This window comes from Ipomoea nil, unplaced genomic scaffold (genome assembly GCF_001879475.1).
Source record: "Ipomoea nil cultivar Tokyo-kokei standard unplaced genomic scaffold, Asagao_1.1 scaffold0302, whole genome shotgun sequence".
In the NCBI taxonomy this organism is placed as follows: Eukaryota; Viridiplantae; Streptophyta; class Magnoliopsida; order Solanales; family Convolvulaceae; genus Ipomoea; species Ipomoea nil.
The window spans coordinates 315,998-332,111 of NW_017616730.1; the positions used below are offsets into that span (position 1 = coordinate 315,998).

At 35.5% G+C, this 16,114-nt stretch overlaps 4 protein-coding genes across 5 annotated transcripts; 1 reads left to right on the forward strand and 3 right to left on the reverse strand.

Moving 5' to 3' along the window:
* Nucleotides 1-32: 32 nt before the first annotated feature.
* On the reverse strand, nucleotides 33-1,769 carry LOC109158592 (DELLA protein RGL1-like). Its single transcript, XM_019306480.1, has one exon. It carries the CDS (start codon nucleotides 1,767-1,769, stop codon nucleotides 33-35), a length of 1,737 nt encoding a protein of 578 aa, XP_019162025.1.
* A 474-nt stretch (nucleotides 1,770-2,243) lies between these two features.
* On the reverse strand, nucleotides 2,244-4,990 carry LOC109159891 (protein trichome birefringence-like 6). Its single transcript, XM_019308002.1, has 5 exons — nucleotides 4,012-4,990; nucleotides 3,720-3,912; nucleotides 3,425-3,615; nucleotides 2,910-3,068; nucleotides 2,244-2,815 (listed from the first exon to the last, which is right to left on the reverse strand). Exons 1-5 carry the CDS (start codon nucleotides 4,758-4,760, stop codon nucleotides 2,473-2,475), a joined length of 1,635 nt encoding a protein of 544 aa, XP_019163547.1. The 5' UTR covers nucleotides 4,761-4,990; the 3' UTR covers nucleotides 2,244-2,472.
* A 154-nt stretch (nucleotides 4,991-5,144) lies between these two features.
* Nucleotides 5,145-7,550, reverse strand: LOC109159973. 2 transcript variants are annotated; one of them, XM_019308102.1, is made up of 7 exons: nucleotides 7,103-7,550; nucleotides 6,935-7,006; nucleotides 6,442-6,506; nucleotides 5,979-6,099; nucleotides 5,750-5,830; nucleotides 5,471-5,594; nucleotides 5,145-5,380 (listed from the first exon to the last, which is right to left on the reverse strand). In XM_019308102.1, coding segments are annotated over exons 1-7 (609 nt in total). In that variant the 5' UTR covers nucleotides 7,247-7,550; the 3' UTR covers nucleotides 5,145-5,378. The 2 variants fall into 2 exon arrangements, with proteins under 2 accessions (XP_019163647.1, XP_019163638.1); XM_019308093.1 differs by having other exon boundaries at nucleotides 5,493-5,594; nucleotides 7,103-7,546.
* A 3,276-nt stretch (nucleotides 7,551-10,826) lies between these two features.
* LOC109159988 (universal stress protein A-like protein) lies at nucleotides 10,827-11,778 on the forward strand. Its single transcript, XM_019308109.1, has 3 exons — nucleotides 10,827-11,086; nucleotides 11,174-11,286; nucleotides 11,386-11,778. Exons 1-3 carry the CDS (start codon nucleotides 10,903-10,905, stop codon nucleotides 11,599-11,601), a joined length of 513 nt encoding a protein of 170 aa, XP_019163654.1. The 5' UTR covers nucleotides 10,827-10,902; the 3' UTR covers nucleotides 11,602-11,778.
* Nucleotides 11,779-16,114: the final 4,336 nt, after the last annotated feature.

The following is a 16,114-nucleotide window of genomic DNA, read 5'->3' on the forward strand; positions in this document are numbered from 1 at the left end:
GTCAACCAAACTCAAAAATAAATACTCAATTGTCACGACGCCGGCCGGGATCGGAACTTCCAAGCAGAAAAGGAATATATAGGCGTCCCCTTCCACCCCACCACCAGCGACTTACCATTGCCGCTTACTGAGCAAGAAGACTTACACGCGAACTGTTGAACCGCCATGTTAGCGTGGACCCAGCAAGTTTGGCTCAGCTCCGTTTCTTCAACCCCAAACCTTCCAAAGAACTCTCTCCAAACCTGCATGCTCACGCTTCTCGTCACCCTTTCCCGCCCTTCCGCCGCCACGATGTTACGGATCCCGTCGAGGACCGACCCGGATTCGATGCTCGCCCGGTGCTGATCGTCGCGCCGCATTGTGTCTTCCAGTGCGTCGAAGTAGGCGCTGTAGTAGAACAGGGCGTCGATGAATCTGTGCACGAATGAGGGAGAGTTGAGATTGGCTTCCACTTCTTGGACCACCATCACGCTGGGTTTCAGCCTCGTGATGGCTCTCATCACACTTTCCAGCTCCACTGGTTTGGAAATCATTGTGCGGAGAATGAAGGAGGCGTGGATAACTACGGCTTCGTCTGCCTTTATCTCCACTTGCTCTGCCGTGAAGTGCTTGAGGTCTGGTATGTAGAGGACGTTGATGGAGAAGGGCAAGTTGAACTGGGTGGCGAAGCTTTCTAGCCGCTTCCCCGTTTCCTCCACCTTTTCTTTCTCGGTGGTTTCGATGGCGGTGAACCTGAAATAACGTTGGCCGGAATCTGCGGCCGCCGCCCGTTCCGATAGAGCTTGCATCAACGTGGACCACTGAACTCCGGTCCTCAAATAGAAATCCACGAGGTGGACCTTTGGTTTCGTGACCACATGGTCTAATATCGTCTGCGTAGCGCTTAATTGCACGACTTGGGAGAACGGAAGCGTTTGATGCCAGATTAGGTACGCCATGTCATATCTTGATGCTAGGCACTTGCCGTCCTTCACACCGTTCCCATAATCATCATCATTGGATGACGACGATGGCGGTGGCTTTCCGGTTTGTCGTTCTATCCTGGCCTGAAGAGCATCCGCAAAGTAGAACGCTGCTCTTTGAACCGGAGTTCCAGTGCAGGAGGCGCTGTTCCGGCACTGGCTCACCAATCTGATTGCCCTGTCGAATTGGTGGTCGGAAACCTTCTCGGCGGCGGCCAGGAGGAGCTGAACAAGCTCCACATCTTGTTTATCTTGAGAACACAATTCAGAGAGGGTCGAACTATAAGGATGCTTGAAGATGTTGATATTAATGAACTTGTGATCAGAGAATTGTACGAATCTTTCTCCTGCAAGCCTCACGATTTGCATGGCTGACAGTTTCTGATGATGATCGCGGCCACCATCACCACTACTGGCAGCAGCGGCTAAAGAATTTGGACGATTACCTAGGATCCTTAAAGTTGCCGGAGAAAGAGGTGGCCAGGCCTTCTCCGCCGCCTGAAGTTTGGTGCTTTCTTGAATATTGTTTGATGAATTACTGGTAATAAACTGCCTTTCTACACCCAGTAGCTGATCATTTTCTTGATATAATCCGTACTTGACACAAAATAAATCAACATCGTCTCCATAACCGTGAAATCCTGACGCTAACTGCTTATTATCATCAATAATCTTGCTGCTGCTACTGGCCTTACCTTGGTCATAAGCTTTGGCAGAACTATTACTGCTGATTGGAATGTGATTGAAAGTGAAAGTGGAAGAGGACTGTGATGAAGAAGAAGAGGAAAAGAAGTTATGAGTGGCCATCACAGTGAGTCTTGAATTAAGATGAGCTGAGAGATGATTGATGGACTTCATTAGAGAGAGATATATATAATGTTGTGCATTATGCAGTATGCACAATGCCTGGCCCCACATAATTGTGGTAGCCACCAGGAATCCATTAGTCCACCACATTAGGTGAAACTTTCACACGGTAACTTTCAGTATTGAATATCGATAATGTGTCTTTGTATATAATTTACAACTCAAGAACTAACTGAGCTGTCTCTATGGCCCTAACAATTAAGTTTATGTTGTGTGGATCAATATATGTATGTTTTATGATTACAAAGGCAGGGATGAGTTATTGCTTATTGTCCATGTAAGATTTTGAGGTGAGATCCAGGTTGCCTCTTTGATAACTACACTTCATACTGCCTTCTCACCTAATATGTGCCCAAAAAACAGTTGGATTTTGTCTTTTACACTCTATGCCTGCATTGGGATTTGGGAATAATGTAACCTCTTTTGGAAACATTTCTTGAAATTTTCAGCCCACTTTATGCTACAACCTTAACCAATAAAGCTCATCACTACCCCATTCCTGTCCACCAAATTCTAGACTGTACACACAGGAGTAAGTACAGTAATACTTGTAAACCTTTTGTTTTGAGTAAAACAAGCAATTCTAATTGAACACTGTGCAGAAACATATAGGGAAGAAAGAAATAAAAGAATAACAAATCTATCAAATCAAACTGAGATGATCAATTTGATTCTGTGCTAGCTGTTGAGTAAGTTGCAAGTGGTAATACAATATCTCGTTCCAAGTATCAGGAACCCCGGGAAGACACCAATGGCTGCAATCTTGGACAACAGACTTGCTACCAGCTTTTCTTCCATATGTAGATGGATGGCCGTCTATCCTATAATTTGACAAACCAGTAACGTTTAGAATGGTTACTGGAGTTTTCATCTGCCTTATGACCTGTTCCACGATCATATTCTTCTTGGGATAAGCCGTGCTATAACTCTTCTTGAGAGGGTGAGAAGCTTCTCTGCAATGGCCACCAGTGTTCCATTGCCCACCACTGTCCAACAGGGGAAATGCCAATTAGCTTCATCAGGAAAAGAATACCATCAGCCAATACAGCAGACAGACTGAATCAATTAGACCCTGCATACCTGAAATGAGAGGGCGAAGAAGTTCTGAAGAAAACTTGTGTCTTCCTAGGATGGATGTGTGTGTCAACCCAGGATGCCCAAGTCATTAGAGCTCTTTGGAAAGCTGTTGAAACATCAAGCCGGGCGTGAACTTGATCCCCTTCCTGGTAATAATTGATCCTGTTATAAGCTATTAATAGTCAGATCGAGGTAAATACTTGGAAGAAAGTAGTAATGAAATATTTCTATTTTCAAAGACCTTTATCATGCAACAATTCTCATTGCATTGTTATCACTGTATCAGCAACAGAAAAGGATGGCAGTTTAATACTTAGTTATGCTATAACATTTGAATGTCATCAGAATCTAGTACATGTTTTTGAGATCTCCAATCAGGCAAATATGGAAGATTTCATTTGGGTGATCTTAGAGAAAACATATTGTCAAGTCAACCACTTATTCATACCAAATGCAAAATCAGAAAGGTTAAATATATTCCTAGAATACGATCTCGGGTTGAGAATCAAGGTGTTCACCCTGCTCTTGTTTTGTGATGTGACCACCAATGTGCAGTGTTGAAAACCAGAATATCAGCATTACTCCATCTAGATGACCCTCTGTCAATGGCATCAATACGCAAAGTCTGACCTCGTCTCTTGCCTATCCTTGCCTTACCTTCACGAACCAAAAAATGTGTAACGTAGAATTCAACTGTGCATTTGTAGTCCTGCAGGAGTAACGTAACCATGATCAATGATCAGAAACTACTACTACATGCTCGTGGGAATGTAAGGAATTTGCTACACTTTCAGCTGAGATTTTATAGCGTACCACAAACTTGAAACTGTAATTTCCCTTCCCTTTGGTTATTCTTCGACCATGGGTCTCATACACTTTTTTGGGGTCTTTGATGGCTCCCATCAACAAGCACAACATGGACTCCCACTGGTTCCTGTTAATGGAATCCCCAACAAATACTAACCTCTTCCCTCTTATCAATTCCAACATGTGAGTAGCATTAAACCTATTGAATGAATGAATCCACATGAGGATATTATTTCTTGACAATTACTCAGAAACAAGAAAACACCATTGAAGGAGAAAACACAAGTGTGATCTTTACCTTGGAATGTCACAATCTTGAGGTTTCCACCTCCATTTCATGTAGTCTTTATCATGTCTTCCATTAGCTTGGCAACTAAACCCTTCATCTATAAAAGGGCAAGAAATATTGGTGTACAAAGGGTAGCTCTCATCAATAATCCATTTCCCTATTGTGACATCACAAACTCTTCTTCCATTAATCTTCTTCTTCTTCTTATTCTTCTCAATCACATTACTACTACTTCTTGGGCCTCTTATTTTCTTGGAAAAAGTAGTATCTGAGAAATGTTGTTGCTTACTATTATTGGAGCTACTATTACAGTGAACACCATTACTACCACCCTTTCCACAGTCTTGAACATTTTCAGATTGATTTACAGCTAAATCAGATTTTGTCAAGTGGGTATCATCCAGAAGTGTATCATTATTTACAATGATTGAAGAAAAATATGCGGCAGTAATGGTAAAGTTACCATTCAATACATCCCTCGCAGCCGCGAATTTACTCTCGCCTGCATCTTCTTGAACTGAGAATTCACTCTCATGTTCCTCCGCAACTGGGGAACCATTTTCTTGAACATGAACAGTACTCCCGACGATTGGACCCAAGGTGGCAGGGTTGAGCTGAAGATGGTTTTCTTGAGGGGAAGGAGAGATTTTGAGGAGCCAGACGGAAAAGAAGATTAGAAAGACGATGGATAAAGAGATTGTATATGTAAAAAGCAAGAATCGAGTGGGCTTGATGGAGAAACTCCTCTGCTTCTCCATTATTTCTTCCCTAGCTAGCTAGTATGATTGGAGTGCGAGTAAAGTGGAGAATGAAGTAAGCTTCAAGAAACCGGTGACTGTATGAGTTTCCATAAACAAATTAAAGAGGGCAGGGAAGAGAGAAAGCAGACAATGCAGTAAGTAGTAAGTAGGTTTAAAGAGATTCCGCAGCGATGGAGAGAGCTTAACTACTCCATTAATCAAGATTCAAGGAAATGGAAATGGGTAGTTTTTTTTTTTTTTAAATAAATTAAGTGGCGTGTGGGGGTTGGTTGGTTTAATGGTTTTACTAAAACCGTTTTAGTTGACAAAAGTGGCACCCCCATTGAGTTTCAGCATTAAGCATGGTTCAAAATGAGAAAATTATGCCTCGGCCACATGGTGTAATGACAAAGAGCGAACATATAATAGTGAAAAAAATAGAATTTTGTTGTCTCCCAAACATATACACACATAAACGTAACAAATAAATTCATTTCACAATGACTTAAATTGGTTACACCACATGATGTATACATCTTCAATTTTTAATACAATCAGATAAAATAATTGTACATTACTTCAAAATAAAAATAAAATCAATTAATTGCGATATGATAGCCAATTGTGTCTCCAAAATCCTGCAGTAAATAAAGAAAACAATATTAGTTACCTACAATTTATTTAAGTAATTAATTAAACTCCTTGAAGGCCGGAAATATATACTTAACAGTACGTAATTCGATCACTAACCAAATGCTGGTGCTGCCTAATTACACCATTCTGGATAAGTGTGATTATACGAATTAGCAGGTATGCTGGCAGCAGTATGCCAACGGCCTTTATAACCACAACCTGCAGATAACTCACGTACAATATAATAACAACAACAACCATAAATGCTGCAATGTTGTTTTCGATCAGCATATAATATATCATAAAAAAAGAATATGTTTTTTTTTAAGATTTTTCATTTCTCGTCATCAAACAATATATCTGTCTGTACTTACCGTGGTAAGTGAAAATGGGTAACGTCTTGCTTCACCGGCGACCAACTCAAAGAGATGCCCCATTAGGAGCAAAAATGCCAGCTGCCATTTTTGTAATAATAATATAAGGGAATGGAAATTTAAAAAGATTGAAACGTGTATATATATATATATATATATATATATATATATATATATATATATATATATATATATATATAAGTGAGAATGAGTGTGTTTGATTTCTTACAATGAGGACAACTATGCGACAACGAGAGGCAAATTTACGTACAACATTCAATGAACATCGTTCATCTTCTTCACCCGCCACTCTCGGATTTTCTTCTATTCTTGGATTTTCCGAGCTTTCCCTTAATATATTTAATATTTACTATTAAATTATTTCAACATAAAGGTTGTGTTTGGTAAAATAGTTAGCTTATTCGTCAATTTTGACATATTTAACCACTATTAGCTGTTTGACTTGGTTAAACAATCAAAGCAGTATTTTCAATCAGTTTTTTGAGAAAGTCATTTTGCAAGCATGTAATCAGCTATCAACTAATTTACCAAACACTTCTCTACAATCAGCTAACATTATCAACTAGCTTAACCAGACCCACTAACAAATCAGCTAACAACTATTTATCAAACACCCCAAAATAATTTTGCATGCGTGAAATTATGAAATAGGTAGGTATGGTACAAAATACCAAATGGTGACAGGTGGTGTGTGAAGAATCTTGGGAGGTGGAGCCGTGTAGCCATCTTCAAACTTCTGCAAATCCAAAATCTCTCTATCAATATAACACTAAAATACAAGTGTACATACAGCATATGAGACAATATTCCTCTTTCAATTCCAATTCCTTGCCATATATGTGATGTTACAGTAAAAAACCCCCAAAAACAAAGCTATCATCCCATCTGGTCACCTTTTGTTTGGACTGCATGTTCTATAATATGCATGTCCTATTTGTCTTCCTCACTAGCTAATTAAAGTTAATTGTAATTAATATAATGCTGTACAGCCTAGCTAGCTATGAACACTTATCAGAACTTGAATGCCAGACAGACTCACAAGAAACATAAATAATTAATTAAATCCTACGAAAACATGCATGCATGCATGCATGCTTTCATTCATGCCCGCATGTCATAAATTGCCCAGATTTAAGACAGTACAGAAGATAAATATATATATACCTGTAAACAAATTTCACAAATTGTGTTTCCTTTTTCATTGCACCATCTTTGTATGCAGTCTCTGTGTGCCAGCTAAATCAAAACAAACTCATGGGATGGGATATGAATCATATGATATGATATGATGCAATTAAGTTAAAGTTGAAGTTGAAGAAAAGCATAAAGTACTTTGAGAGTCCCAGAACATCCACAAGGAGCTTCCAAGATCTTGGAGCTTTCAAACTCTGCTTCATGGCAAATTCTGCAGAAACACATTGCACCACAAACTATTTCACAATCATCATCCCCCACATATATTACCAAATCACCCATTGCTTGCTACCTCCTTCAATTCTTCCTTTTCAAATTTGCAGATCTCATCTTATGTATATATCATGTTTCTGTCTCTCTTCTTCCTTCTCTGTTTCTTGGAGTATTGTGCAGTGGGACTTTAAATACAGGATGGAGGGGGGAAAGAGGGATGGCTTTAATTTTCAACAACCTTTTTCACACTAACTAATAAAGAAGAAGAAATATAGATATTTATTTGAATGCATCCATTGAATATTAAGACAAATTCACTAAATTAAATAAAATCAATTTAATGCATTAATTTTAGTTGACTGAATTCATACCGCATTACAAAACCTTCTATAAAATTATAAAAAGTATCTGTTCATATACTTTCTCAATCTATTGAAACAAAAAGAATAGATAACATTTCCACTAAAGCTCGAACTCATAACCTTTCAAATAGAAATCTAACCCGTGTACCATCAGACCACATAGTCTTGGTATTTGTATGGTTAGTATAATCTATCACTATCATTCAAATACAAACATTATCTTTAATAATTCAACATCGTTGTAATTAAAATTGGTTCACTTCTAGAATTTCACGGTGTGAGTTTCATCATGAACACCCCCAGAAGGTACTTTGAACTCTGTCTTCGCTCCCTTACTTCGTGCCATGCTCTCGAGCATCCATTTTGCCTTGATATCTCCCCTAATTGTCCTCTTTTAAAGCTTGTGCGTCCCTATGCCCATTCTTTCCTTCAAGCACAAACACATCAAATTAAGCATTATTTCACCATACTTCCCTAACATTCAAGCAAAATTAAGCATATATGAAGCACAATTATAAACCACTTTATGGCTTATCAGAACAATAATTATATCATGGATCAATGTCACATTGCAACATAAATCACTGATATACAAGTTCATTTTTAATATATTGTACTAAATACTCATTTTTAGTATACTACATGATTTACGATATAATTTGCGGCAAATTATATCGTGCACCGCGGTGTATACCGCGCATCAAAACAACGTCGTTTTATTTAATGAAAATAAACGGAATCCGTTTCGCGTCGTTTCGCAAAAAATAACTCTGTTCTTCAGTTTCATTTTGTATACACTGCAGTTTCAGTTCAACACAACTACAGTTTCATTCCGATATAACTACAATTTCATTCAATATTTATATACTCAAATATGTGAAAATGTTATTTAATTTTATTTTATATACACTATAGTTTTATCAAAATACAACTACATGGTCATTTCGATATAATTACAGCTTCATTGTACAATATACACTCAAATATGTGAAATTTTATTCAGTTTCATTTTATATATACTACAGTTTCATTTCACCACAACTACAGTATCATTTTGATATAATTGCAGTTTCATTTGATAATATAAAAATAATACGTGAGGCAATGTCGATTTAGATACACTGTAATGTCACTATGCTAACATTAACAACGCGTCATTTTTTTACTTAAAGAAACAGTGTCGTTTTGATGCGCGATGCATAATTAATTATGCCCGCGGTCCACGATATAACGATTGATAATTTGCTGAGTCGTTATGGGCCTGTATGATTGCTAAATTCAGAAACAGTGAGCTCACAGAAATATCTTGATTGGGTAGGGCCCATTCAAGCCCACAGAAACTCCAGATGGCAATTAGAGATGAGATCAGACGATGGAGTGAGGCGCTTAAGCTTTCTTGCCCGAACTGGCAACAAAAGGGATGGATGTTAACTTTTTTGTATGTTTGCAAGGCAATTGATGTTTATCATAATTAAATGAATTACGTTTGTAAAAGTTTCAATATATATATTGGGAGAAGAGACCAAGGTTTGAACCTCGGCGGCGGCAATGCGGGAATTATGTTCAAAGTGGGCAGATTCCTTGTGCGTATCAGCATTTGGCCCTGTCTGCTGAACCATTGAGTCACCGTGATTTACAACTTCCCACAATGCTCTGTCGGGTCGGAGTGTGGGGGGGCCTTGGGGTTGGGGACTCAACCTTTGGAAGAAGAATTACCTATTTAAATACGCAAATTCAACCTTCAATTATCTATGCATGAACAATTTCAATATAATCTTGCCTTAATATACTTTAAAGTACTTATTTTTTTAAAAAAAGCATTGGACATTATCCCAATCGCGCAATGCGCGTAAAAAACTAGTATATATATATATATTTCATTGTTCTCCCAAAACAACTTTACGGACTGTTTGGTTAGAGGTAGTTTAGGTGTAGTTGAATTGCAATTCCGCGGAGGCCACAATTATGTTGTTTGGTTGGAGGGAAGTGCAATTCCCTCCAAATGCTAAATTACAATTCCGGACTCCCCCTAGGAATTGTAATTCAGTGTTGAATTGGAAATTGGAAAGACATTTTGTCCCTGACATCTATTATTATTAGTAGTATATGAGGGCATTTCAGTCATTGTATCACTTATTCCCTTTCAATCTTATTTTGCATACGAAACACTGTAATTTGAATTCCTACTTTATTCATACCTTATTCTTTTTCCATCGAATTACAATTCTTTCCACCCTAATTCCTTCATTCCAACCAAACGGCCTGTTAATTTACACAATGTTTGCATAAAAATAATTGCTCACATAGGCCCTGTTTGATAAATGACTGTTAGCTGATTAGTTAATTAAAGGGTATAACTAGTTGATAACATTAGCTTATTGTAGAAATGTGTTTGGTAAATTAACTGTTAACTGGGAGCTGTTTAGTATAATTTCTTTTCTAAAAAAACTAATTAAAGAAATTGTTTTGTGTAGCTTTTTGAATTTTAACATTTTGAAAACAAACATTTATATTAATTTTTAAACCAAATTAAATCAATTAATATTGATTAAATAACTTAAAATTGACCTATAAGCTAACTATTTTACCATACAATGCCATAGACAAATTTGAATAGACACTTGTGGTCAATCTTTAACTATTAAGCCGATAATGTTAATGGATAAAGTAGTGTGCCAAGTGCCAATGTGCCATGGAGTTCCCTCCCCATAAAATAGGCTTTTTTCTTTGGATAACAGAAATAAATATTGATATATTTATTTAATCATAAATAAATTTATCCCATTTTTATCCATATCATCCCAAAAGCTAATTTTAATATATAGTTTAACCAATTGAGAAGGCCATCAATAAATTTTGTAGTTACCAAATTAATTGTTTAATCAATTGGATTACGGTTATCCGAGATTGATTCATACTAAACTTAGAGTGACTGATTTGTATACTTATAACCATATATATCCTTTCGTTGATTAAGATTGGAAAATATCTAAATCTGTCATTAATTTGATTGGTGAATTTTGTAACCAGCGGCTAATGGTATTTTCCCTTATATTTATATATATATATGAAATCTGGGAATCTTCAAACAATCATCGACACGTCGTCAAAACTGCGAGTATACTGTACTAAGAAATAACGTTAGTTGTACTACGATACAATCAAATTAAAGTAGAGACGAGACCGCTGCTGTATTGCAACATATATATAATATAATTATATATATACCAGTAGCAGCACGCCAGGCCAGCGGTTTCCACGTCACGCACTTTTGGTTATAAAAGTAGCATAGACTACGGAATTCTTGAATCATCATCAACTACTATACTCATAATTGAAAGAAAGATATTTTGGGGGGCGGGCATGGAAGCTATAGAGGATATGAGGAACAAAAGGGTAGTGGTGGCAGTTGACGAAGGAGAAGAGAGTATGGAGGCGCTGTCGTGGTGTCTCACCAACCTCCTTACCCAATTTACTTGCGCCACCAGCCTTCTTCTCCTCTATGTCAAACCCCCGCCGCCTGTCTACTCTACACTAGATCCTACAGGTCACCTACTTAATTATTTCAACTTCAATTTATATATGTATATGTGCATGGGATCTGATACTCGATCTGTTTCTACGTCTGTCTTAGGATACTTTTTTGCTGGGGATGATGCCATTGCAGACATGAAGAAATACGGAAGTGAGCTGGCAAACTCAGTCATGAACAAAGCAGAATCAATCTGCAGAAAATTCAATACCAGTGTAAGCTAGCCATATCTCCCTGGCACATGCACGCACGTGCTAAAAAGAAATGAATTAAAGCATATATATATATATATATATACTTGATGATACATACAGATAAAAGTGGAAAAGAAAGTAGGGTGTGGAGAAGCAAAGGATGTGATATGCGCAGCAGTGGAGAATCTTAAAGCAGACATCCTGGTGATGGGAAACCACGACTATGGCTTCTTCAAAAGGGCTTTGGTGGGAAGTGTGAGTGAATACTGTGCCAAGCATGTCAAGTGTCCAGTGGTGGTTGTCAAGACCCCAAAGACGATCATCTCATCAAGATAACGCCGCCGCAGATGACTCATCAGCCAATTAACATATATCATCACGCCGTACTGTACTATACGTAGTGTGTGTTAAATTACTTAGTTCACACTTCATTTATATACATACAGTACCACGCACGTACGCACTATATGAACTATGATCTTAATTAATTATATTGTATTGCTTCTTCTTCCATTTCAATTCCTGTATTATATTATAAACACACATACATACACATATATATATATATCCACCATAATCTTCTATGTATATTATATTGTATATAAGACGACGTCATATCATGATATGATAGATTGATATTTCAAAAAAAGTTTGATGAGAAGATATTTTCACAAGTCATGATAAAAAGATCAAGTTGAGATACCATGAGAAGATAATTATTATATAGGAATAAGGGTCAACACACAAAAATATAATTAAGTCATTAAATTTTAAAAATATGTAATTGGATCCCTGAACAACAAAACATGATGCAATTGAATCAAAAGTGACATATTTACTTGTTAGTTTGTTGGCGTGGATGTTATCATATTAAAATAATAATTTATTTTATTTTATTTTAATAATTTTAAATAACAATTTTTTTTTTTTTTTAAACAAGGGCTTCGTCTCCCGCCGCCTGGAGATGAAGGGACCTCTTCGTCTCCAGGCTGCCGAAGACGAAGTCCTTGTTTTTTTTTTTTTTTTTTTTAATTGTTATTTAAAATTATTAAAATAAAATAAAAAATTACTATTTTAATATAATAACTTCCACGTCTGCAAACTAACAGGTAAACATATCATTTTTGGTTCAATTGCATAATTTTACGTTGTTCAAAGACTCAATTGTATATTTTTTGAGTTCAATGACTTAATTGCACTTTCGTGTGTAATTTGATTACATATTTGACCCTTATTCCTATTATATATATATATATATATATATATATATATATATATATATGAGAGTGGCAAAATAGGAAACTCAAGAGTTTGTGAGATGCCAAAAAGGTCCGAATGAAACAAGTGCAATAATGCAATATAATGAAGAAGATAACGGTATAGAATAGACTACGAATGAAGTGTGAATCGCCCGTTTTCAACTAAATAACTTAAGAATAAAAAACAATTATTAGACAACTCTAGTCAAATTAGTTGTTCTAGTACTTTCAGTGGAAACAGTCTATTGATCTTCTCATTTGAGCTAACTAACTATAGGCAACAATATAATGCGAGGTTTACTCAGTACATATCTTTGGTTGTGGTTGTGGATTTCCTTCTTCACCAAAAAATTACAATTGTTGATGGGTTGGGTTTATCAATTGAAGCCCAAATAAAATTTGTAAAAAATCAGACAAATTATCAAGTCACATTGTAAAGTATTGAATATTCACTTCAATGAGGTTAGAGCGCAGCATACATATATAAAAGAACATCCAAAATGTAGTGTATGTAACAATAATTATACACCAATATAATTGATCAATAAATGGCGGCCTACTTATCAAACTTGAATTATATATGCCTGCCAAGTGCCACCCAATAACTCAAATCTGGCAACCGCAACATCATTATATATATATGCACGCCAAGACACAACATGTGTGTTTCCAGTTTCCACAATATAATAATACAAGAAAATTGAAAGGTTTCTTTTACTACTTTACGTTAGTTTCGGCTACAGATGAATTATATTGCCAATTAAGACAACATTCGAGCGTTACAAAGAAGAGGATGGCTAAGAATCTTTCCACCAAAATGGGGTGGACCATCATCCCCATTATACCACTGCGTACAACTTCTACCCTCCATTCATGAACCCAACTAGTAAACGGCCCACTTATCATTACTCACTCCCCCTTTCTCCTCTTCTTTACCTTCTTTCCGCCCTACATATATATGCATATGTATACTTCAATTCAATAATTCTACTCCGATCCCCACTACAATAATACAAATAATTCATCAAATTACTCTTTTTGCATTCTTATCTTGTTACAATTGCACCAGCCATATATTTTTTTCCCAGCAAATTAAATCTCTGACCTTACAGTTACATTAACAGTCTACTTATCAATGTATTAACTTTACTAGGTTATTTACAAAAGAGTAATTAAAGAGATCAAAATTGTGATTTATTTTATTATTATTGAAATTAAAGTAGGATGGAATTCGAATGGAAGGAGTATATATATATATATATATATATATATATATATATATATATATATATATATAAATGGATGGGAAGATGAGAAAAGATGAAAGGATAAGGTGTGTAAAGAGTGGCACGCATAAACTTAGGGTATGTCACATGTTTTGTTGGAGTGCCTCAATTATAATTTTGAGGAACACAGAAACAGCTACCACTTGTTGTTCCAATAACACTCACATGCATTTTGGCATGGATAGATTGGTACGTAGGATAGGGTAGTGATGCATACTTGATTTTCATTAATCAATATATGCATGTGTTTCTATGTGTGGATGAAATGCAAGCTATAGCTAGCTAAGTTAATGCTTGCCCACCTGGCCTGCCTGTTATAATCACCAATTATTTACATATATATATAATATATAATATTTTATGTAATTCAACAAAATATTTATCATATAGTCTTGATCATTATTATTATTATTTTTTTTAGTTGTTGTGTTTTAATTTGAATGGTAAAAAGGAAAATTTTGAAGGTGTGAAGAAATGCAGAGTCCAACCTTATTAATGAAACATCCTTAATCACACAACGTAAGTACCCTTAGAAAGCAAAACAGTACGAGACTTGTACCTTACGACAAATGATTAATGAAGGGTGGCCTCTTCCTCTTTAACTTTTCCTTAATTCAACAACCTAACCTTTTATACATCTCTCACTGCCCACTGCACGCCTATTTATTTATTTTGATTTACTTAAAAATCAGCATCCGCCTATCTGTATGGATACTTTAGATGAAACTCTTCTTATAACCTTAGTCCACAAAAGATAGGAAAGTCAATGTAAACATCCATCTACCTGTATGGGTGCTTTGAATAGAACTCTTCTCGTAACTTTAGTTGACAAAAAATCAGCATTCGACTACTTAAATTTTTCTTGTTAACCATCTCAAATTATAAAAGTCAATAGGCAATTTCATAAAAAATTGGATTTGTCTATTTGTTTATTTATTTATTTATTTATTTTTCTGCTTTAACTAATCTCTCCTACCTCTTTGCTTTTATTAATGTAATAAATATATGTGTTGTGTATAGTGTATACGTGAATTCATTGCTACCACTGTTTGGTTTATCTAACTCTTTAATTATTGTATGGTCAAACACCCACATCTCAATTTAAAAACATATACAAAAGAAAGATTCATAGATCGAATCTCTCTTGACAAGCTAAGGTAGTTTTTTAATGGTTATATATTTTATTTTTTGAAAGAATGGTTATATATTTTATATATACACAGAGGGGAAGATGGATGGTGCATATATATAATTATAAACTGATGAGTTCCGATTAACCCATCATACAATATGAGACAGTTGGTAAGGATGACGGGATACCATATACTATTTTTAAATTAAGTTATCATATCTTATTTTAACTGGTTCTTCTAACAAGAATCATTTCATTTATAAAGTTCAAATTGATCAAATCAAACACAAAACCCAACTTCTTTTCACCTGAATAAGAATATGTCGGTCTGAATTGATATAATCATATACTATGTTCATCTATCTCAGATCCATACTCATCACATAAGCTATATGCATCAAATATTTTGCTCATCTTTTTTTTTTTTTTATATGACATACAAAATTGGCTTTATTCATATTAGTTACATTGAAATACACAAAAAGATATATTGGCCTGTTTGGTAACATAATTATTTTATCAATCAATTTTAACTTTTTTGATCACTATTAATTGTTTAACTTGATTAAACAATCAATATGAGTATTTGATTAATTAGCTTTTGTAATAACTTATTGCTCCAAAACGCTAAAATTCATAAAACTGTTCAAAGTAACTTTTCCGGTCAGCATTTTTTGAGAAAATCATTTTGCATGTAATCAACAATCAGCAGCTAATTTACCAAACATTTTTCTACAATCAACAAATGCTATCAACTAGTCAAACCTATTAACCCAATCTAATAATTATTTACCAAACACCCCACAATACAAGTAATATTATATATACAACATGCACTATCCAATATATTTATTATATATTTACGTGGGAGACGAAATAACAATGTATGTACTATAATTATGTATTAATAATGTGGTGTCATGCATATAATAGTGTTTTTCTAGCTTTAAGGTAGTTTTTTGTCAAGAATCTTTAACTTTAGTATATTAATAATATAATTCAATAATGGTGTTGGTCCATAAATTGTTGAATTCCCAAGCCAGCTAGGAAAAAAAAAAAGGTGAAAGAGATAGATTCGTGAAGTTACATTTGCTATGGCGTGATAAAGTTGCGTTGTATTGGAAAAGAGAGGGAAAGACCGAAAGATAGAGAGAGCACAAAGAGCAGTTGGG